General features: G+C 35.2%; 3 protein-coding genes and 3 non-coding genes across 9 annotated transcripts; 5 read left to right on the forward strand and 1 right to left on the reverse strand.

The window, feature by feature from the left end:
• Positions 1-1,904: 1,904 nt before the first annotated feature.
• Positions 1,905-15,698, reverse strand: LOC110801496 (FIP1[V]-like protein). The gene is made up of 9 exons (XM_022006863.2): positions 15,070-15,698; positions 14,054-14,208; positions 13,601-13,727; positions 13,239-13,301; positions 12,998-13,120; positions 12,731-12,832; positions 12,460-12,662; positions 8,919-10,752; positions 1,905-2,697 (listed from the first exon to the last, which is right to left on the reverse strand). Exons 1-9 carry the CDS (start codon positions 15,589-15,591, stop codon positions 2,176-2,178), a joined length of 3,651 nt encoding a protein of 1,216 aa, XP_021862555.1. The 5' UTR covers positions 15,592-15,698; the 3' UTR covers positions 1,905-2,175.
• An 850-nt stretch (positions 15,699-16,548) lies between these two features.
• LOC110801483 (pectinesterase inhibitor 3-like) lies at positions 16,549-17,133 on the forward strand. The gene has a single exon (XM_022006851.1). It carries the CDS (start codon positions 16,549-16,551, stop codon positions 17,131-17,133), a length of 585 nt encoding a protein of 194 aa, XP_021862543.1.
• Positions 17,134-18,685: 1,552 nt separating this feature from the next.
• Positions 18,686-22,895, forward strand: LOC110801470 (uncharacterized). Of its 4 annotated transcripts, none has more exons than XR_002536921.2 (15): positions 18,686-18,841; positions 18,939-19,090; positions 19,194-19,242; positions 19,356-19,502; positions 20,365-20,462; positions 20,566-20,635; positions 20,747-20,837; positions 21,133-21,202; positions 21,300-21,395; positions 21,529-21,628; positions 21,887-21,964; positions 22,046-22,137; positions 22,265-22,422; positions 22,556-22,642; positions 22,747-22,895. XR_002536921.2 is itself a non-coding variant. In XM_022006837.2 (14 exons), exons 1-13 carry the CDS (start codon positions 18,793-18,795, stop codon positions 22,415-22,417), a joined length of 1,245 nt encoding a protein of 414 aa, XP_021862529.1. In that variant the 5' UTR covers positions 18,686-18,792; the 3' UTR covers positions 22,418-22,422; positions 22,556-22,895. The 4 variants fall into 4 exon arrangements, 1 of the variants encoding a protein (XP_021862529.1); XR_002536922.2 differs by having other exon boundaries at positions 22,759-22,895; XR_002536923.2 differs by having other exon boundaries at positions 22,769-22,895.
• A 441-nt stretch (positions 22,896-23,336) lies between these two features.
• On the forward strand, positions 23,337-23,408 carry TRNAC-GCA (transfer RNA cysteine (anticodon GCA)). The gene has a single exon. It is a non-coding gene; the product is annotated as a tRNA-Cys (tRNA).
• Positions 23,409-23,495: 87 nt separating this feature from the next.
• TRNAC-GCA (transfer RNA cysteine (anticodon GCA)) lies at positions 23,496-23,567 on the forward strand. The gene has a single exon. It is a non-coding gene; the product is annotated as a tRNA-Cys (tRNA).
• Positions 23,568-23,667: 100 nt separating this feature from the next.
• On the forward strand, positions 23,668-23,739 carry TRNAC-GCA (transfer RNA cysteine (anticodon GCA)). Its single transcript has one exon. It is a non-coding gene; the product is annotated as a tRNA-Cys (tRNA).
• The last annotated feature ends 866 nt before the right edge of the window (positions 23,740-24,605 follow it).

Consider the following 24,605-nt stretch of genomic DNA (forward strand, 5'->3'; position numbering starts at 1 on the left):
ACCAAACACTCCCAATTAGCTTTTTCTAAAGGTCAAACCTATAATTCACCCCAAAAAGCTCTTTTTCACTCAAACCTCTCCTAACCAAACACCCCCAAGGTGGCAAACTGAGACTTTAAATCATACTCCCTCTGTTCCTTTTTGTTCTTCCCGGTTGGGGTTTGGGGTGAAAATTAAGAAAATGGAATCTTATAATGATTGTGTGTAAGAGTAATGATTGAGTGTAAGAGAAAGTACTAAAGTAGTGAAGGAAAGTAATAGAGAAATGAAGGATAGAGAAGGTATTTTTAATAAAGTAATAAAATATCATAAAAGTGGGGTTGGGTGGGTGAATGAAGAAATGTGAATGAATTAAATAAGGGATGGTGGATAAATTTATGGTAAAAAGTCATGTCCAAAAATAGAAACGGGAAGAACATTTAGGAACGCCCGAAATAGAAATGGGAAGAACAAAAAGGAATGAAGGGAGTAGTTTGGTTATTGAATACTCTATTTGTCCCGTAATACTCGCATCGTTTTGACTTTTTGCATTATTCACATAAGTCACTTTGACTCTATTTTATTTCTACTATATGGAAACAAATGTTAGTATATAATATATTGTTGGCTTCATCTTAATACTCCCTCCGTATTTTTTTAAGAGATACACTTGCCTTTTCCGGCCGTATTTTTTTAAGAGATACACTTACCATTTTTGGTAACTTATCAACCCCACCATCTAATTAAATAATATATCTACTACACTTTATGACCCACCATCCAATTAAAAAATAATTTTACAACTACACCCACCCCACCCCCCCTCCACTTGTTCAAATGGTCCCCAATGTACTTATTTATTAAAATATCTACCCCAACCCCACTTCTTTTATTCTTCTTAAAACCCGTGCCCAACCAAGTGTATCTTTTAAAAAAATACGGAGGGAGTATATATTCTCAAATATTAATATTTTATAAGTTTTTATAATATATTGTTAAAGATATTGATGGTCAAAGTTGTGCAATGGCAAACGTGTCCAATCAAAACGGTGCGTGTATTCCGGGACGGAGGGAGTATGACCTTTAGCTGGATTTCGAGCAAACAATAAAGACTTATATTTTAATATATGTTCTTTGGATTTGAACTATATGTTCATTTACTATGTTCTTTATATTTGAACTAAATGTTCATTTAAAAACAGGATGCACAGTGAATGAGCATTGTACACTCAGGTACATAAACCACATTTTGACTTACGCATGATGGTACTATAAGATCAAAAACAAAGAAAACAACAGCTTGTACACTGTAATACCAGCATAACTCATACCAGAATATATTACATTGTTTACATTGTAATGTTGCTCCATCCAAATTTCCCAAAGAGTTACCTACCTCTGCCTGGTATCGGTCTCAAATATGTCAACTGATGCATGAATTTTGTCATCTCTACTTACAGTCTTGACCAAAAGAATCTTCAGAGATCGACTTGATGGTCTTTGTGCGCAGCACTACATTGAGAGACTTTGATGGTCTCAGACAATCAGTTTACATTTTACAACACATGTGGCCAGATATATTTACACACAAACACAGCCATCTACCTACCCTCCTAGTGTTGCATAGCAGGTAGCAGCCCGTGAAGCAACTGATATCGGTCATCTAAATGACAAGTTCAGACTTTAGAAACTTCAAATATGAAAACCCTTCACTAAACTGTCTGGTTTCCTTCACATAAATTGACTTCTCTTTATTCACTTTGAGTTTAATTAAACAAATACTACACATTTAAGCAAGCCCCTTTAATACACGACGATTAGATTGTGCAAAACTTAGTGTAGTTATGTTAAAGTTAATCAATCGTTCACTTAGTTAAAGTGAAAAGAACCAGAATAAATTGCCATTGCTTATCCATTTGCCTTGATGTCACCAACAAAATCACGAAGCAGCTTCTAAAATTGAACTCCATCAAGATGTAATCAGGAAATAATGATGCAGAACAAGTACTTATTACTAATGAAATTTATTAAATAGAAACCTAAATCAAAACCTTTCTGTCAACTTCTGCCAAAAATTTACACAAGAATATGTTCAATGTGAAATTGTGACTTGCAAATGAATAACCTTATTCTTATTGTCCTGCTAATATTATCATGTAAAGTATGAGAGAAAATCAGTACCTCATCTTCAAGTCTTCAACCCCATTTTCTTTTTCTGGCGGGCCTTAGTCCCTTGGATTCAGTCGTTTCAACTAATTTATCAACTTCAGGTTTAGAATCACAATCCTTATCCTCTTTCACAAGCATGGGTTCCTTACACGGCTCCTTAAAGCGCTCCCTTCTCTTCTCCATCTTTGCCTTCGTCTCAAGTATTCGACTCTCATCATATGCACATCCACCATTCTGACTCTTAAGTTTCTGACTATGTGGTATTGTTTCATTCATAATGTCTCTCTTTACCTTGACAAATTCAGTTTTGGGTTGTTCTGTTGGTATTTGACCGTCTTCTAGATCAGCAGCATTGCCCTGGTGGTTTATGAAAGGTAGCTTATCCGGCAATGCTTCAGTATTTACAGCTTTGTTCTCCATCTTATTTTCAGGGAAAGCTTCAGATATTTCTTGTTGCCTTTTGCACTGCTTCTGGAACCTCCCGGCAACATGTACACAAGCATCATCATTTGGTAGACTTCTTCCAGCTTTTGAAAACACTCCAGTTGACTGCAGGGTTTAGCATAAGGTAAAAATGTCACAAGATCAGGTATGTATTACCCCTTCACTGTCGAATGGGGCTATTAAAAACATGCATCATAAAAATGCAAAAGAAGCAGCTAGCAACAGATGGTGAAAAACACATCTGGTGATTGATCTTAAAATGAAGGACAGAGGAAGACTAGCTCATATGAGTTATACTTCCAATCTGCAAGCAACAGCAAAAACATTTAGACAGTGAAAAACACTAAAAGCTACTTCAACTAGCCTAATATCCAAACATATTCTTTGACAATAAAAGCTTGTCTGTGAACCTATTTCAACGTAAATTTCTCCATCTCCATGACACTTGCCAGTCTCAACCTTTCCAGCCCTATAACTGCTCCACAAATAAGAAACACAGGCTGCTGTATACCACTTACCAATTGAAAAGGGAGGGGGGCCGAAATAGATTATCTCGATTTCCATCTATGCTAGCTATCCTCTTGACATATATCCTGAATTTAGTATACATACCTGATACTTATAAAATCCCACCACCACAAGGTTCAACATGCCATCCCCCTCCACAACCAACCCAAAGAGGAATCAACAGGAGGGAGAAAATATCAAAATAGGGGAAAAGGAGTAAGTTAAGCATCTTCACAGCCCAACAACAGGGAAGAATAAATACATAAAAAGACAAGACATTCTGGGTTTTCCAAGAATGAAAGATATGTGCGGCTGCTAATGATAATAGCATTACACAACCGTCTTTGCTACAGCTCAACCTCATCAGCAAATGAGAAAAAACCATATACCAACTAGGGCATCTACTACCTAACCAATAAAATGTCAAGCATCATTACTAAATATTATAATATCACAAGGCTAACCTCCATGCTAGGAACTCCATTAGCAGACACTTTGACGCAGTGGCAAGAACATGCATGCATAATTACAATTACAAGGAGACAATGACCAACAAAACCAATCAAAGGAATCATACAAACAAATTTAAGACCAAGGTAGCCGATTATCTCACACCAAACAAATCCTTTCGAATTATAACTGACAGGAAGCTACAGACAGAATATGAGAACATAATGCGATCTAAGATTCTTGGAAATCAACCTACAGAAGACACTGTAAATTAGCTGAACCTCCAGCAGAAACATATTTCAAGTCAACAAATCACCTCCTGAATGTGGATGGGCATCTTACTTAATTTAACAAAGCAATTATCATTTCAACACCGTACAGCATTAATAAAAACAATTAAAACCTGAAAGCAGGGCCAACCCCAAAGAAACAAAAACTACATTTATATATAAGGATCCACAGTCTTCCAGGCCCTTTGCAAATTGAAGCAAAAGTCTTGCAAAATAGAAATGCTAAATTACGAATAACACATAATATTATAAAAAAAGTATTAAGAAAAATATGCACACAAATCCTCTTTTTTATCTGATTCTCCCACTCTAATAGCTCTTTTCTACCTAAACCCTTCAAGAGTAGTTAATACCAAAGTGTTCCAAACTCCAAAGAAGAGTTACTTTTACATATATCACTTCAAGAAGCCTGGTAATGAAACGTTAGAAATGCAAGATTCAATTTGTGTACAAAATATGGGAAAGGCCTATACGAATAGTCTTCGTGGTAGGTATTTAAGAATCACTACAAGGTATATTATGAATTTTCTCTACCACTGAGCTGCTGAGAAACAGGAGATTTCAACTCATAGATTCCATTCAGTTTTTGGACCATCAACGATATGCGCTCATGTTGCAGAAACTGCTAGCAGTATATACGTTTCAGATTAAATCTTACATACAGCTCTAGTATGAGAGGCAATCTTCAATTTCACATTTCTATCTGGCATAAAATTGCATGAAATGGAGACAGCATTTGACAGGAATCCTAAAGCCATCATCCTCAACAAAGTTCCTATTTTTAGAAAATAAAGCATGAAATGGAGATAGCATTCGACCCAGTGACTTCCCCCTTATTCTAACAACCAGCAATACAAAAAGTCTAAGAAAAGGAAATTTTCAAGTAATAATCTAGTTTTTATAGCAGGGAGCATCGTCGCCAGCTTTTTCAGATCTTCACTTCATTGCATTTATACAGACAAATAATGAGCAAGCATGCATCAACTTTTTGATGAGCATAGCACGATAAAGCAGACTAAAGAAAAGTTCTGATGACACTTATCCTAACACTATCACAAAAGACAAGATAATCAAACATTCATGGTCACAGAAATCTCAAATAGCTCAGTAATGAAGTTGTAAAAACCAGATGCACCTGAGCAATTCTACAGCAAGACTAAACAAAGTTCTTAATTGGGAAGGAAGTTATTGCTCTAAATTAACAACTTTTATCAAACAGGAAATAGCGAGCAATAAATATTCAATTGGAATTATCATGAGTATAAAAGAAAATCCAATTAAACTTCAGCAAATGCTGCAGGGAAACTTCAAACACCACCTTTCATAGTCAGACTAGTGACCTAGCAAGCAATGAAGACTTCTGTTGGTACTATAAGATAGAAAACAATGGAAAAAATGACATTTGAGTAGCTTGTACGTTTATACCAACATAAAACGAACTGCAAAGGTACATTTAGTGTTATGCTCATAAATCTGATAACGAGAAAGCACAATAGAAAAGTTAAAATCAAAGATGCAGTTAAAACTTTACTCAAACCAGTTCACATCACGTATTAACATGATATTATCCTTGCATCTTTGACACAATTTTAGACAAAGGCTAAAAATCAAAACGTTACCTAAGTTCCCTGCCTTAATAACAGCAAGAGACAAGCAATCCATACACTATCATCAGACCATCAGAGCAACAAGTTGCAGTAACATTGAGTTTGGTTTAGTGAATTATCTTACACTGTCAAATTTCCAAGGGGGGAAAGTACACAAGTTTTTCATTAAAAAAAAAAGGATTTTAGGGTCAAAATGTATCATGTCAATCAGAAGATCTAAAACAAAACTTGAACCATCGGTGAAAATACAAATATACATGAAGTTATATACAAACTAAAGGGAAGATATTGAGGCTCTGCTCTCCTCACCTAATTTTCACTTATTCCAAGTCTAATAAGTTAATATAAGTTCAATGCTAATAAGTTCGGATAAGATAGGTTTAGGGATAATAAGTTTGGATAAGATGAGTTCAAATCTAATAAGTTCAAATAGATATGTTCTGTCTAATAAGTTCAGATAATAGAAGTTCATGACTTATATGTTCAGATAAGATAAGTGAAATTTAGATGAAGAGAACAATACCTTAATGGTCTATGTAACTTACCCGTGTTGGAAACTTTGACAGCTCCGAAAAAGATATGGAACACTAACTTGACACTTCAATTTTCATAGACACTACCAATTTTGAGCCACATTTTCATAGAGACACTTGGGTGACTAATCTGACTATCATCTAAAGAGCACTTCCTCGTTAGAAAATATGAAGTACCCTACACGGTGGTTTCTTTTTGAAAGCCTCAATTATAAGAATGAGTAAGCCTTACGCAAAGGCCCCTCAAACTTTCCTCGTTAGCCATAAAAATGTCCAGATCTCCCTAAATCAAGGTACTTTTTCCACAGTTGTGATTATTAACTCGCCAGCATTCTTATCTTGGTATGTTATAAACTTATAACTATGATTTAGGTTAAGGTCTTCACAAAAACCACCTAAGTATTAGTCAATTCGAGAGTGTGCAAGTTGTAACGTACTCCTCAGTACCTAAAAAAGGTTACAGGTGTATATAACTAACTGGTGAAGTCACAAGCATAAAGTTTTCACTCCAACATAAGTCAATACAGAAGAACTATGCTTTAAATGAAACATAAAAAGACATACTTCTCTTATACTGGGATAAACATCAGCAGAAGGGAAGTCAGATATCATTCAGGATAAAATAATCCTATACATGCCTGACCTTGAATACTATATACTCTGTAGTTCTTTTAATTCGTACAACCAAATTTAATAATTTGATCACTGGAAGAAAAAAAATGTATAGCTAAAGCTAAGAGGGAACTCCAAATGCATTTCACCTATAGTGAGATAGCACAATCTAATGCATAGTGCACTTAAAGAGATGTCCATAGTTCTAAATGGTCCTTTGGAGGACTCTTATATTATAGAAAAGTCTGCCAAGTTCCATTTCATCCAACTAAGACCCTAAATTTGTCCTCAGTGCACAAAATAGAAGGAATTGGTGAGGGGGCTGTGTGCTAAATTTTCAAAACAGAATAATTGATGCATGTTGACAAAGAAATTATGGGCAACATCAAAACATGAGAAAGATTGGACAAGCAAATACAGAAACATGTCCAATTAGCACCATATAAGTGGATATTACTCACCTCATAAAACACAACACTAAGATCCAAGAACGATATTTTGAGCCATGCTTGTGATGATAGAAAAAATAATGGCACTATTAACCGTGACAGAACACATGAAAAAACGCTCAGAAAAAGAAATTCTCCAATTCAACATGTGCAATTCACTAAAGTACCCGAAGATATTATCTTAGTCCATGCATGAATACAACAAACATCCATGGAAATGTCCTGGTGACACAGAGAAATCGTTGGCAATACAAAACATGTGAAAGAATCTCAATCAAAGCATCGGTCAAGAACCTATGAAGAATGGATTGTTTTGGTGTGTGCACTAATGGTGTGTGCAACTTGAAGTGAGGTGCACTTAAAAATTGTGTGCCTCATTGAAATTGCTTTGCCTATACAAGAAAACCCTCAGCGCCTAGGGGCACATTTTTAACACGGGTGTGCACTTGGTTAGATGGAACAGAACTAAGAGACAGATCCTTGAGCATCAGAAAATAAATCTAAAAGAAGTTGTCACAGGCTAATCAGGAAGAAATCCTGAATAACCAGTTACATGGAAATTGAGAACATGAAAATCCACAGTTCAAAACAACCTTAAGGCATCTAAACAAATCATCCACGGTAGCAAACTTATCCCTGACACAACTCAGGTTAAAAGTAGAGATATGAGAGAATAGAGCTCAACTACATAATGTAAGTATGTAACAATGTTACAAAGAACCATGAGTTCAAAACGATTATCAAGAAATCCAGCCATCAGAATATTGCAAATAGTTACATTCCTACGTTTACAAGAAGCTTCAAATGGGAAAAACTACATTTATAACTGACCTTATATGCAAACACACCGTAAGACTATAGGGAAACAAATAAATAACAAAGAAGAAGGTAACAGATGCTAATAGCAGGAAAAAAAAAATGTTTCCCCAAATATATAAGCACTGACTTGCACAACAAAAGGCAACACTTGGTCGTTTGCTTTTGAGACTCCAAATAAGAACACATTTAAAAGTTGGGAGTATAATCAATATAAGAAACAAAATAAGGAATGTAGTTAATCCAAGCGAAAAACAAAACTGGTGACAAAGAATATATCAATAAGCACTTGATTAAAAGCAGTTCATTTATTTTCATTTTTTAAAAAAAGTAAAGAACCTTGTTACAGAGCTTTGAACAAAATTTTAACTAATATTCATCAATGAAGAAATGGTATCTAAAGTTTGTTTCCACTTTCGTCGACAAGGCAATACATTCAAAATTGAGAATCTTGCACTGTTCGCATGCCCAAGAAAACAATACTCTGAACTTTCTACACTGTAATAAAATCCGTCCCTTATTGTTTGCCTCGGTTTCCTTTTTGGGTGATACCTTTGACTTTGCCCCATACTACTATCATAGGGATCACTACATTTGGTGCCACTACTTTTATCACTCATCCACTCCTCCCAACCAAAAATTAAAAAAGTGACTTCACTCCAATGGAGCAACCGGGGACCGGGGGGAGTCTTCAGGTATGTTTGACAATGGACAAGAACGGGCAGGTACCAATAGGTGAAGACAAGAAATCGGAAATCTATATAGGTCTTTTTAGATTCCAACAGTTTAATCAAGTTTATTTATTTGCATAGAATTTGTTTTCCAATTTTCTTCTACAGTGGTGCTGCCGCCAGTCCACCATAGCATAGACGGAACAAGAATATGAACACACTTTAATTTTTCATTTAAAGAGATCATGAAGAAGAAAATACAAGATAAAAAGCAATTGAAAAAAGGCATGCAAAATGCATTAACAAAAATGATTCGCCCCAAACTTAGGGGAGATATCACCGGTACAAGTACACCAATATAGAATATTAACCATAGTTTCCCCAACTTTACCTTTCTTTTCCTAACAGTATTGTGCATTTCCAACGAATTCCTGCCCCATAGCCCGTTCTCCTCGTGTTTACCTTTTGTTGACATCTTGGAATAATATTTACCGCCTACATCACTTGCAACTGCAAGTCTACCTTTCATCATCTGTGAATGCATAGTCATTCTACCAGGCACATTATTATGCATAACCCCGTGCCATTTATGTCTTGGAATAACTTCAAAAGAATCAATGTTAACACCGCAAAGATCATCATCAAAACGTTCATCAAAAAGTGTATCTTCTGCCCCACTACAACCCTTAGACTGGAAAGCATTTTGCCTTTCCTCGACATAGTCATCCTCATCAAGATATTTGGCAGCTTCCTGTCTATTGTAAAAATCACTGTGATCATAAATCTGCCTACTATCTGTGCCCTTGTCGGCCAAAACAGACCTACTATGCCTTTCATATCTCTGATACATTTGAGGATCATCCATATCATCTCTACAGAGGATGTGGTGATGTCTTCTTTCACCATAAGTACGAAATTCATCTTGATAGTCGTGAGTAGATGTGGAAGTTTTTCCATTCCTACATTCATCAACATCATGATATCGCGGATAATCCACATCAAATGGACTTTCAAAATATTCATCCTCTCTGCCAGATGTTGCTACTTCTACTCCAGGATGCCATCTGTGTCTTTCATGTCTAATCTCCGAATCTAAATACTTGCTTTGCCTATCATCCAAGGGACTGGACCTCATATATCTATTGTGCTCAGTTCCATCAGAATATCTGTATTGTAATGACCGGTAATGTTTACTTTTTCCATCAAAGTGGGGCTCGTCATATTCCCTTTGTTGTTCAAACAAATTAAATTCATGGGAAGAAGAAAACTCTGACAGTAAGTGCTGCTGGTTACGAAAAGAAGGTTTTTCATCCCTGATTAAACATTCTCTTTCCTGAAGATGCCAATCGTTTTGAACAATTACACCTCTCATTCTCCTCATTCTCCTCATTCTTCTGTCAGAAAACCATTGCTCTTCATCCCACTCTCTTTGAGAATTCAAATCCACTTCACCTCTTGATCCCCAATGATCTCGTCGATCAAATTTTCTTTTGCCTTTTTCTTGGAATCTGTTTTCAGTCAATCTTTTATCATAACAGCCAAAGGAGGATTCATTCTCCCTATAACTACACCAATATTCATCATCAGAAGCAGAGGTAAGGCACCATTCATCACTTCTACGATGCTCCGCCCTTGAGCGAACCACGCCGTATTTACGGTCTGCAGTGCCAATCCGGTTTTCATTATCTTTACCACTGTGGCTCTCCGAATACAAATTTCTCCGAACCCTCCGGTCATTGTGCTTCAGGTCTTCTTCAGTGGAATTTCTGACTCTGATATGATACCTACCACCACTTTCTTTCACTTTCTTATCATCCCTTTTGTTCCTCGAGCGATGATAATCAACTTTTTCCACTTGGTGGCTTTTCTTTTTGGAATCCAATGGTGATCTTCTCAAATCTCGATTTCTCCTTGAATCACAATGATCATCCTCTTTTGATGCCTCATGCCAGGCATTATTAGAATAAGATGGAGAAAGGCTAGTGCACCCATGATCATCAAATGACAAGTCTATTCCTGCCACACATGGGTTTGTGTCAGCGGTATTGCTACCATTATCAACATCCTCCATTGAGCTATTGAATGTTTTGCTAGCTCTCAGATTTTCTCCAGAAGAAGTATTTGCTTCTTCAGAAGGTTGGATGTCCAACTCTGAGTTCTGATCTTTTCCTGGGCCGTTAGAATCCTGAAGCATATGACTGGATACTGCTGCAGACTTGTATGATCTGATCAGACACATATGACGGCATAAATGCTTTAGACTGGATTTGTAGTAGGCAAATTTGCGAAAAACAACCTTTTATAACCACTTTTTTGCGAAAGACAACCTTTTATAATTTTTTTTGCGAAAACAGACCTTAAACTAAATTAAATTTGCGAAAGACAACCTAAATGGATTTTCAGGCGTTGACCCAACATTTACCGGCTTGACTTGCCCGGTTTTGCTATTTACACCCTCTTTCCCTCCCTTTTTCCACTTTAAAAATAACTTAGAGCCAAAAATCAAAAAAAATCCCCCAAAGTTTCTTTCTCTTCTGTGTTCTTCCTTCCCCAAATTTCTTTTCGCCCAATCTTCCTGCTGAATAATTGGGATGAAATTACTGCAATTGCTTCTCAATTAACTGTTTTTCGACACTCTACAACTACATTTCGGTAAGTTTTGTTCATTAATTTTGATGAAGAAAAGTTAGGGTTTTTTCCCCAAATTTGTGAATTGTTGGAAAAAAGTGGCGTTGGGCTCTAAGCATATGTCATTTTTCAATGGAAGTACTGATATAAACAGCACCATGTTCATTTTCAATGATATTACAGATATTCATGATGGTCTGTATTTTTCTTCATTGAAGCTTCTGTTCTTGTGAAACCAACATCAGCAAATAGTCAAAACTTCCCCAAAACATCTCCACTATTTCACACAAAAGACAGGTTGCTTAATTTTACTAATTCTAGAAAAAAAAATTGGTTGAACTTTTGGGGGTGAAAAATTGGAAAATTTTGGGTTACTGTTACAAAATAGTGAATAAATTTGGAGGGTTTTGTGATAGATTGAAAATTGTGGGTACCCATTTGGAGATCTTTGCATGAAATTGCAAAATTATTAAGGGTTTATTTCAAGTGAAGTGAATATTGTTGAGTAGAGAGAACTGAGAAGTGGGGTTTTTAATTAAGGAGAGAGAAAATGAGTGGGCAACAACAGAAAAGAGAGAAGAGTGAAAAGAGTTCATCTGTAGGTGTTGAGAAGGTAATGGTTGTTGTGAAAGCTTCAAAGGAAATCCCAAAGGCAGCTCTTGTTCGGGCTTTGAGTCATTTTGTTCAACCTGGTGATTGCATCACTCTCATTGTGGTTCTCCCTCCTCCCAGTTCAGATCTGAATTCCCAAACTCGTTTTTACTTTAATATTTTTGTTTTTGTTTCAGGTATGTGGAAGATTGGGCCAAAAAAATTTGGGGGAAGGAAGAACATAGATAAGCAATAAATTTTGGGGATTCTTTTTTGATTTTTGGCTCCAAGTTAGTTTTAAGTGGGAAAGAGGGTGTAAGTAGCAAAACCGGACAAGTCAAGCCGGAAAATGTTGGGTCAACGCCTGAAAACCCATTTAGGTTGTCTTTCGCAAATTTAATTTAGTTTAAGGTCTGTTTTCGCAAAAAAAATTATAAAAGGTTGTCTTTCGCAAAAAAGTGGTTATAAAAGGTTGTCTTTTGCAAATTTGCCTTTGTAGTAAGAGAAAGTTGCATAGATACACAACAAAGCTTAACACGAGAATATAAGTATCAAAGTCAGTGCAGGGATATGGATCCTGGTGAAGAGGAATGTGAGACAAGAATGAAATTTTGCAATTCGTAGAAAAAACAGATACGTTAAAGAGAGCCAACACAATAGCTTATCAATAGTTGAAGAATTTAAGAATGTTTAGTGTCAGATAAGATGAAAACCTTTTGTAATCAGACGACAAACTCGAACTTCGAAAGTTTTCCTCCGCCGAATTTTTTCCCATTTCATATGCTTTGGAGCCATCAGATTCCTCAGCTTCAACAATCCCATGGCCTTTTTCAGACATTACACATTGAGTTTCAAGAGTATTCTCTGTCTCCCTATTGCCAGAACTAGAGGGTTCTTCTGGATCTTGCACAGTTATCTACCCAAAAACAATTTAATTAAAATGCTCTAATGAGAAATTAATTGTTATATATGTAAAACATTTACCTGTATAACAACGTCAGAATCATGATAACGTGGATGCCTTGTACCCATAGACGGCTGACGCTCAATATTGCTATCTTTTACACAGATGGCTTGACCAATTTGCTGCACAAAGAATATGAGTGAGCCAACAATGGATAAGCACAAGATGGGAAACAATATTCCAAAACAAATAGTACAGGGTAAAAAGCATATAGATGAACATCAATTTTCCCAGTAACAAAAACAACAATATGGGTAAAGTATATTTAGGAGTTTAGGAAAAAAAACCTTTTTGAACTGCCTTGTAGCAAAATCTGACTCATGAGAAGTTATTTTTCTGAGCCCACCAGGGTTCTCTGCATCAACATATCCTTCAGTCTCTAGTTTCTTAGTATCTCCAGCTTCTGTTTCCTGTTTACAAGCAGGATAAAAACCAATCTCGCTCAGAGGTGGTTCAAAATCATCATAAAACCTTACCATAAAAATTATTAATTATAAAAATTTTAAAAAAAATCATCATAAAACCTACCAGCTTCAAGCACTCATCAACTTGGCTCCTTGACTGACCGAGCGTTTGTCGGCGTAATTGATCCTGCAAAACAAACTTAGGTTAGTGGTTCCTTCAGGAAGTCATTTAAAAAAAAAAAATTAAGGCTTCACAGACAACAATCCTGTTAGCAAAAGAATGAATTCAGGAAATAGTAAGGGTGATTCAAAAACAAAATTAAGGCCTTCAAGACAAAATCCTGTTGGCACAAGAAGGAATTCAGGAAACAGTAAGGGTACTGAAATGCATAATTCGTAATTAGATGAATGTGTGTTGGCTAATCTCAACGACATACAAGTATACAACGTAACAATTAACATGTAAATCTGTAAAAGAATACCCACCAGTGACCAACAAAAGTTTCTCCAACTTTCCTCATTAAAACCGAAATTAAAGTAGTCTGTTATATCAGCTCCAGGATGTGTCCAAGACTTCTGGGCAAATGTATCAATGTCAACATCGACAATAGTCCTGAAAACAATAAAAGTATGACCACATGTTTTTACAAACTAATACATCTTACAAGGTATCAGAAAAGGCAGTATCAAGAGAAATTAATAGGAAGAGCACGTGGTATCAGGGGCAGAAGCCCACTGCAACACATAATACTTACAATATGGAGAATATAAATAGCGTTATCCTCCCAAGTCCCAACCCAGAGAGAAAGAGAGAGACATCACCATTCATGAATCACCACCGAAAAATAGAAATACTTTGCAATTTCTTGGCACATCAGTTCAAGTTGTTGTGTTCAGCAAAACAAAGAATATTCATAAAATTATGCCATCAGCGCATACCTATACCACGGAAGCGAGAAATGTCCATTGCCAGCCAAATTCGGAACAACGCCTGACATTCTAGGTTGACCACACCAAGCATCCTCTCTGTTCAGTTCCCACGAGCTTGTAGCTCGTTGATTTCCAGCAAAGGCCGAGCTATTTTTTCTTAGATACTAAGAAAGACCAAACATGAAATTAGTTTCAAACACACAGATCAGCCGTCGACACTCGGCAGTACAAAACAAAACTAATACAACATGAATTAGGAAAAGAGGAATATAAAATGAGGCATCTAACAAAATGTAGTGCTGATAAAATCTTTCAATTCATCACCTATACCTATAATCCAAGAACAGATTTGTATCGAAAAGGAAAATAGGACTACCATGACCTGAAGATGGGCTACAAACGAGGGAAAAAACCTAAGCTCTAAGCTACCATTGTCATTACTTTCTAGTATGTAGGAGATTAACACTGAGTGTCCACATATTCAACAGCACTTGAGTGATATGAACTACAACTAACTACAGATCAATAATTAAACACAATGAAAGATGAGCATATATAAGCCAAGTAAACATCTAACTTTCATGACACTAGTTCAAACACAGGAATTGAAATCAAGTATTAATTGTTATCTATCTCGCTTTAAAATGCCACTATGGAGTACAATGTTATTTTATTTGTCACCTTAACACCATTGAAAATTTACTAACCAGCTTCAATCATCAATGTGATAATTAACAAGAAATATGTGCATAAACTTAAGATTCAACTAATATGGAGAGGGAGTATTATGTACTAATTGTAGATGAACTGATCGGCGCGCTATGTCAATTACGGATTTTTAATCAGTGACATACAAAAAGGTCAATGATCAAATTATTTAGCATTTTATATTCTGTAGATATAACCCAAAATGCAGAAATACATTATTTTCTCTTATGTATTAAAATCAGAAACTAGCATTCATGTTCAACCCAAATGACTTGAATACACAATCTCATATATCGAAGTTCACTAATCAATACTACCTTGTGTTGCGAATTGCAGGCATTCTTCCCTACATTTCCTCTCCCTACACCACCACCACCACCACCAACATTCTGCTCCAATCCATTGACATCACCCTGCATTTGATTCTTTCCCGGTAAGTTCCCCTCCGCAACCTCAGCAACCAACTCAGCCTCCATATCCTCCGCCACCTCCTCGCCAGACCTCGTTCCATCTCCACCACCATTTTTTGCCCCAAAATCCTCGTCGTTGACAACCACCTCAAAATCATCATCGCTATCACTATCACTACTGTCACTCGCATTTTCCCCTCCCACCTCATTAACCCCGTTATTACCCGTATCGGGATCCTTTTCACCTCCTCCAAGTTCGGAATCATCCTCTCTCCTCTCATCCACCCCCACCACCCCATTGTTATGCTGATATTGTTGATGTTGCTTTGCGTGCGATTGAGAAATGTCTGATACACCACTGATCGCCAAACTCGCCGGAACTTCGATATCGGCGTATAAATCGCCGAAATCATCGTCGGCGTCTTCCATTACAGAGGCAGAATTAGTGTTTGGAGATTACATAAATTGATGAAAAAGAAACTGGAAGGATGATTAGGGGTTTAGGGTTTAAGCACCTAAAACCCTTGTGTTGGGTAGAAGAGCCTGCCTCTTTTTGTAGTGCACTAGATTTAAAACCCGTACACGATTTTTTTTATTTTTTTATTTTGTTATTTTTAAATAACTCGAATTAAATTATTATCCAAAAAAAATATCACAACTACGGAGTACCAAAGTTTTGATGTTGTAGACAAATAATTTTTGTTTTTGTTTTATTTTCAAAATTAATACTCCGTAAGATCCTATCAAATACTCTGTATAAAATCCAATATTATGTATGTGTATAATTTTTTGTCATTGTATACGAAAGTGTCTTTTAACTTACATAAAATAATCTGTAATGTGTTCGTGTAACTTTTTTCTTTTGTTTTTGGTAGATCAAGAATGGTATATCTTTAATTTACGTTGTTTTTGCATGATAAGTTTAACGGCTATTAAAATTCTTGTGTAATTTGATAACATCAAGTAAATAAGATTGGAGTGGGATAGTAAGTTATGAATTATCGTAATAAATTTATAATGTGTTGATTATTTATGGTAGTAAAAAGATAATATTAGGGCAATAGCAGTAAGAGGTTTATGATTACTAAAAGTTAAATTGATCAAGACTTTAAGTCAATCTATTCTCGACCCTACCAGCTTTGCCCAGGAAGAAATAAATATAATTTTACACAGATTAAAACTTTAAATACAGCAATAGCAATTCCATTACACTTGTATTTAATTGTTAGAGTTGTAGTCGACCTGAAGTTCTAATTCTGTAGGAATACCATGGCTCTTCAAATTCAATCACCCATCTAAAAAACTATATATACAGTTCATGTCAGCTCCTTATTTTCACCCATCCATCAAAGGTCAAACACACTAGCAATAGCAATAGCAATAGCAATGGCTCGTCTATTCATCACCATCCTCTCTGTTTTAGCCATCGTTCTCCTTTTCTCAGCTTCTTCCGCCTACGCAAGCGACTCAGTTGCTGAATCTTTCGTCAGAAAAACATGCGACGACGCCACATACATTGACGTATGCTTAGATACACTCCTCCACCAAGCTGCCCGCATCAACAGCCACCCCAAAAAGTCCACCCGTCTTGCCATCATGGCAACCATAGCAGAGGTTCAAACCGTGTCAAGTAAACTCGAAAACCAAGCTAAAAAGCCTAAACTATGGACTCGTGAAGTAGCCGCCTTGAACGAGTGTGGGACCATGATTGCTGACTCCATCCTGTCGTTGAACCGCGCAATGGAAGAAAGCCAACACTTGGGGGGTGGAACCAAGAGGGATAAGCAGTCCAAGAGGGTTAGCTTGGAGAATGATGTGAAGAATGTGCAAGATGTTGCTAATAGATGTGTTAATGATATGCATGTTGCAAAGGTTAGAGATGTTTTGTTGACAAGGGTTGAGGAGATTATGGAACCTCTTGTTGAACTTGCTACTAACTCTGTTGATCTCATCCACCACATGCAGTTTTAATTTAATCTCTAGCTAGTAGGACAATAATTCATTACTTTTATTTCTTTGTTTTTATTCAATAATTAATTAGTATTACTTTAGTTTGTCATTGATTTTAATTTAAGAAATAAAGCTATTCAATAACATTACTTGATTGTGATTTTTGGATTACGATGATCGTATCGTCATATGAAAGTTCAACTTAGAAACAAATTGTGCCCTTAACTCGTGTCACATGTTGGAGAATAAGTGTCCTAAGTTGGGGCTTAGTCAGGACTAATCTGATATCCATATATGTAGATGTAAGCTCACTACAAGATACGGAGTATTCCCCAAAGTCATCTTTAACTACTCTAGTGACAAACGATATTATATGGTTCCCGGTTCTAAAAGGCTTTTTGTTTTAGCGTCAATTACCGGATGTTTTTTAACGTCAATCAAACAAACACACGACATCCAGGGAGACCGGGAATTTAAAATTATAAATAATAAATTATAAAATATAAATAATAAACATTTAAAAATTAGTAATAAATTATAAATAATAAATCTTAATAACAAATAATAATAATATTAAATACGGAGTAAATAATAAATAAATAAATAATATTAAATAAATAACAGTAATTATACTAATAATAATTAATAAATAATACTCCGTACTCCAAGAAATAAATAAAAAATAATTATAATTATAAATAAAAAATATAAATAATAAATTATAAATTATAAATTATAAATAAAAATAAAAAATAAAGTAATAAATAAAACAATAAAAATAGATTAATAAAACAATAAAAATAGAATAATAAATAATATTATTAAATAAATAAATAACAAATAATACTCTAAATAATAATAATAATAATAATGATAATACTCCAAAGAATAAATAATAAATAATAATTAATCATAATAATTAAAAATAATCATAATAATGACAACAAATAATAATAATAATAAATAGTAACAAATAATTATAATAGTTATAATAATAAATAATCAATAATGAAAATATTAATAAATAAAAAATATTAAATATTAATAATAAAAATATATTAACTAATAAATAATTATTATTAATAATATAATAACAATAATAATAATAATAATAATAATAATAATAATAATAATAATAATAATAATAATAATAATAATAACTTACTTTCTCCGTTTTTATTTCATGACACAGTTGGATTTTTGACACTATTCACATAAGCTCTTTTGACTTCCTTTTGTGATTTATACATAAGATAAAACTTAGTCGTGTGGGATCTTATTAGATTCGTCTCAATAAATAGTTTTTTAATATCAACTTTTTATAAAAAAAAATATTCATAATGATAAATAGTAACATTTGAAATCGTGCATTAGCAATCATTTAAAAAAACAGATGAACTATTATTTAAGATGAACAGAACGCGAGGATTTCTAAACCTCAAATGGGACACAAGTGAATATCAATATATATACGGAGTATTTTAGTACCAATAATACAAAATAACTTGTATTGCTTTTAAGCAATTTTGTCTTATTGGCACTAAAATATTAGTATTAGTACTAAATTTTCTTTATTGGTATTCACTCGTTGATGCCAAGACTTCCTCAACGAACGCCCCCTGACTTGGGAAAAACCACCTTAAATTTCTTGCTAAGGAGTCGTTCATCATCCATTTAGACATGGCCTTGAGCTTATCATGCTGCACCTCACTCTACATCCATAACCAAGGTTCTTCTCTACTTATCCTCTCTCTCTCACTGCAACTACTTCCCTCAATTCTTATCTCAAAGCTCTAGGTTTTTCTTTTTCTTTTTCTTTTTTGCAGTGAGATTGAGTAATCATGTCAACATCAAAAACAACCTTAAAATTGTCAAAAACCTCGTACACTCAGCTGGTGTTCCTTCAATTGCAATACCACCTCAAGAATCCCTTCAAAAGGGCAACTGGGTCAAGCTCATTTGTGGCGCCAGCTTTGAGGTACTAATCAATTTCTTCTCTTCTTAAACCCTCCCAAAAACCCCATCTTTCTATTTTTAGAAATGGAAAAACAAACAGAATTTGATCAATTTCTTGTCTGTAGGATGTTGTTGACATAAGGAATCTGTCTTTAGTTTATACTCTTGCTGGAGGTACACATATTTTACTGTAGTTTAAAATATGTGTAATTAGTAAATTAGTATTTTGGATAAGCTGGGATTTTGCTTAATTATGTGTTTTTTCTTGGGGGGTGTTGTGATTGTAGTTGATTGTATTGATTGTGCCGCGGATGCGTCCGTTGTGAGTGCGGTTAATGAAGGAATTGAAGCAGCAATGAACATAGTACCGATTCGCCGGCCATGGGTTATGATTAGTGTTAATGATGATGAAGACCTCCATTTTCGGAAAGCTGGTGATTTGCAATGCTTTTGTTTTATCTTCAACTGCTTACATATACACTGTTTATAAGTTGCCTATTTGGTCCTTGATTGAGGGGAGTTAGCTAGTTTAGAAACAATCTGATTCCTAATTCTAACTAACTGGAAGAATGTGTTGGATAAGCTAGTGTATATACTGTAGTTTACAACAAGGATGAATGCTGTCAATATACAAAAATCAATACTGAAACCATTAGACTGTCCAAGTTGTAATCATACTCGTAAACAATAGAAGTACCGCTAAAAAACACTCTTTAGCGAGGTCTTAAGGCTGGCGATTGATATTTTTCATGTAGACTATTTGTCATATGTTGTGTTAAGTGGACTGTTCATTACACCTTAAGTATCTAGGTTGGATCTTTCTTTCTTTTTTGTTGCTGTTGAGAATTTGAGATGGGTGATAGTAGTTGGGATGACCACTTATACTCTATTCGGAAAATGGTCGAATCCCATACCTAAACCATGCCTAGGTTTGATTCTTTTAGCCTAGTCAATTTCACAAAGCTCGTGTAGGATTGATGAATTTGGGGTTATCCCGATTGTAGTAGTTTTACACAGTGGCCCTATGCTTCTCTCCCATTTAAGACTGTATGTTCTTATCGATTGGGGCGGGGTTTGACAGCCCTAATTTGAAGTCATTCTTGATTTCAGCCTAGATAGTAATGCAAATATTGAAGTCCTCATATGTGTTGGTCACTTTGTCAAAGCTAAAGCTACTTATTTTTCTTCTTCTCTATGTTACAGTGTTACACTACCGCTATTGAGAGTGGTTTGAATCATCAGTTTTGCACTTGTTAGCATTTGAGATTTACAGTAAAGCTGTATTCCCCTTTACAGCCTTTGATCCATTGGATTGTCCACTTGATTGCTCAAGACCATGCGAGGCAGTTTGTCCTGCCAATGCTATTGTATTAAACAAAGGGGATTCCTTGGAGGTATGTCCTTATGCCTAACAATACTTAGTAGAAGTTTGCCTTGCCTTTTCAATATTGACTGCAGCTTTTTATCTCAACCTTTCAAATATCAATCTACGTGCAGGGAGGAGTGATTAATGAGCGGTGCTATGGGTGTGGACGTTGCCTTCCTGTATGCCCATACGATAAAATAAGTGAGTAATATTCCATTAGCACTTGCTCGCACCTGTTATGAAACTTATTTATGATTCTGCTGCATGTTTACGTTCATCGTCCTTTAGTTAAGATGTACATGATGTTTACAGATGCAGTTACGTACTTGAGAGATGCTGTTACTACCGCTCAACTAGTCAGAAGAAATGATGTTGATGCTATTGAAATCCACACAAATGGAAGGTGAGCTCTGATTCTGTTGCCGCCAAATGATTTAGTTTTGTGTACAAACTTCTATTTGGAGAAACATATTCTTAATAAGATTTGAAAATGGCAAGATGGCTAAAGTTTCAATTGTTGGAATATCTGAATTTAACAAGAAATAACAATAAAACGTATCCTCTTCTTAGATGTTTTCAGAATAATTGCTTTCAGCAAAGTGTGTTTATGGTCAATTTTCTGTTGGCTGTTTTTTGTTTTTTGTTTTCTATCTTCTTTTCTTTCTATCGTTTGTTTAACCTGCAGTGGTTTTCGTCAGGCAGACTGATTCCTTTGAAGAATTCTGGAGTGGAATGGGAGATTCTGTTAGCAACCTCAGATTAGTGGCAGTAAGACTGAAAATACTTTTTTAGACAGTATACACAATGAGGTCAACTTGTTATGTTTGGTATCTAATAATCTGCATTTTTACCTTCATTCATCAAGATAAGCGTACCAGATGTGGGTAAAGCAACGACAACTGTAATGAACACGATGTTCTCAATCATGAGACCAAATCTAAGTTGTTACAATCTGTGGCAGGTTTGTCTTCTCTCTTTCCATCTAACATTAATGTTTAATGTAACAATAATCTCATCTATTGTAATACCATATTTTGTTTCCCCCTTTCTGTTGTTCCAGCAAACCAATAATTTATGGTTAATTTTGGCATCAGTTAGATGGACGCCCAATGAGCGGAGACATTGGACGAGGGGCCACCAGGGAAGTACTTGCCTTTGCTGTTCATTTGGCAGCTACAGAGGATAGACCCCCTGGTTTGTTGTGAATTTTCTACTTTTTTACTCATTTTTCTGTCTGTCTTAGGCCCTGTTCACCTTATTTCCACTTATTTCAGGAAAATAAGTTCAGAGTTCAGGAAAAATAAGGGTCAGCCAAGTATAATTTATAACTAAAATAAGTTTTGATAAGTTCAGATAAGTACAAATAAGTTCGGATAAGATAGGTTAAGGAAAAATAAGTGAAAATCAGGTGAATAGAACGCACCCTTAGTAGCTAATAGTTAGCTTTCACAGGATTTCTTCAATTGGCTGGTGGCACAAATGCTCAGACAGTAAAAGGGTTGAAGGAACACGGACTTTTTCAAACCAGGAGTAATATTCTGAGACTTCCTATTATGTTTGAGTCCATTGGTCTTGTTTTGTCTTTAACCCTTTATTAAACCCATTTTGTAGGGAACCCGGACGATGGGATCTTGACCGGAGAAATATCTAATTCATGCAATTCTTTAATCGGCGGTATAGCATATGGTGGCTATGCTAGGAAGGTATAACTGTATTCCTGAAAATGTTCATAATTCCCCCTCTAGTATACATAGTACATACTTATCGGGTTTGCCATCCCTTGCTTTCAGTTAAATGGAAAATAATAATTTACTAGATATTTCTTTCCAGATTGTTGGAAGGATATTGAGATCCATGCAATCACAGCATGGACTTGCTTATATTGAGGATTGTCCCGCGTATCTAAGTGAGGCACTTAGAGAAGCCCTTGCTCTGGTTGGATCAGTTAAATGCTATGTTCACCCTGGCATCCATCAGGAATAATCAAGGTTTGAGTTATCTTTGTGTAGTTTTGTCATTTCTCAGATTAAAAAATACAGATTCATGATACTCAATGCGGTTTTAAACTTGATTACTGTCAAAAGATTTTGTTCTGATTAAATTATGCCCAAATTTTCACAGTTCATCAAGCTGCTATTGTCACCTTTGCTTTGGTTTAAGCGTGGGAAACTATGATCCTTGGAATTGGATATGAGTAATCAGACTAAGGTATGGTATCAGAATCTGAGATGGGAAATTTTTATCTCGAAGGTACTAAAATGAATCTTTGTTATACATGTTGGTAACTCATTTCTCCTCGAAAATACTAACAGGATGAACAAAAGTTTTCTGCAGGATTGACTGTGTCTTGAGACTTTTTTTCTTTCTGGGTTGTATCTTTTGTATGAGAATATTGATTATCTGCAGTTGGATTATGTAATCAGATCATAGTTTAGAATAAACTTGAAATTGAAGTGGCTAACTTTGAATTGAAAACTTATTCAACTCAACAAAGATCCACCTTCTTTTATATATTTAGACTGGATGAGAGGTTGATTGTTAAATATTGGGAAAATAGTACTCCAAAAAGTCAATATGGGGATGCTTCTTTGACTGTAACTTCCGGAAATTTTATCCAGATTCACAAGCTCTTGATGATCGAGTAAAGGTGTTTATATACGGCTTCTGTCTAGAAATATTAGTCACATACACTATTTCAGTGGTACATCCAACCCCCTCCTACCCCGCTTCTTGCGGAAGCCTCTTTGAGGCAATGGGGTAATGATAATGATAATGATAATGATAATGATAATGATAATGATAATGATGAATGATACACTATTTCAGTGGCTGATGTATTACGAAATATAATTCTGTGTGTAATAACGCTATATTGTTATGTTGTCATGTTCTAGACAGTGTTGGGTCCATAGCTCAGTGGTAGAGCATTTGACTGCAGATCAAGAGGTCACCGGTTCGAACCCGGTTGGGCCCTTCCTTTTGATTTTTTTTTTAATTCGTTTCTGATATTCTGAGGAATACTACTTTTTAAACAATTAATAGTTCATAGACTCACAACATTGGGTCCATAGCTCAGTGGTAGAGCATTTGACTGCAGATCAAGAGGTCACCGGTTCGAACCCGGTTGGGCCCTTTACGTTGATTTTTTTAATTCGTTTCTGATATTACGGGAAATGCTACTGTTACTACAGGATAAAAAAATAAATAGTTAACACTTGACAAACTCGAACATTGGGTCCATAGCTCAGTGGTAGAGCATTTGACTGCAGATCAAGAGGTCACCGGTTCGAACCCGGTTGGGCCCTATCCAATATCTTTTTTTTGCTGTTCCCCTTCTCTATTCAAAACTCAAATTTTGCGAGAGAGGACCTTATATAATTCTTTTTGTGAAATCATATTTTAATATTTTTTTTGCAAGAAAAAACCATATATAATTTTTTTGTGTGAAATCACACCTTAATGCAATATTTTTTGCGAAAAACAAACAAAAATAAGTTTCCGACATTGACTGAACTTTTTCGGCCATTGACTTGCACGTGAGAAGCACGTGTGGCTTTATTTTTCTAACCACACCCAATTTTCTTTAAAATTCTAAGCTTTAAAATCTAAAGTTAGAAAAAAAATCAAGTTTGAAAATTCAAGACTTGGGAAAATCTGTGTCTTTAGCCAAGTTAAGCCACACGTGCTGCTCACGCGCAAGTCAATGGCCGTAAAAGCTCAGTTAATGCCAGAAACTTCCTCTAGATCCCTTTCCCGCAAAAAAAAATTACATTAAGATGTGATTTCACCAAAAAAATTATATAAAATCCTTTCTCGCAAAATTTGAGTTATAAAAGGTCTTTTTTGACAAATTTGCCTAAACATTATGATTTTTATCCAAATAAATATTACGAAGTGTATGGTGGAAAACAAAGAAAAACTAATTTGTTTTCAAAAGTAAAAAAAATCAAGAATACATAGAGTGGTATGAGAAAAATGTTATTAGATCATTTCATGGTAATGTATATAACTATACAATTGCACGGGTATTAAGCTAATGATATAATATTTTAGTAAAATATATTGAAATTTTTTACATAAATAAATAGTATTGAAATTAATAAATAAGCAAATAAGAAAAAAGGGAAAATAAACATTTAGGCTTGAAATTTTTTAACCAGAAATTGACATG

Source organism: Spinacia oleracea, chromosome 3, assembly GCF_020520425.1.
Source record: "Spinacia oleracea cultivar Varoflay chromosome 3, BTI_SOV_V1, whole genome shotgun sequence".
Lineage (NCBI taxonomy): Eukaryota > Viridiplantae > Streptophyta > Magnoliopsida > Caryophyllales > Amaranthaceae > Spinacia > Spinacia oleracea.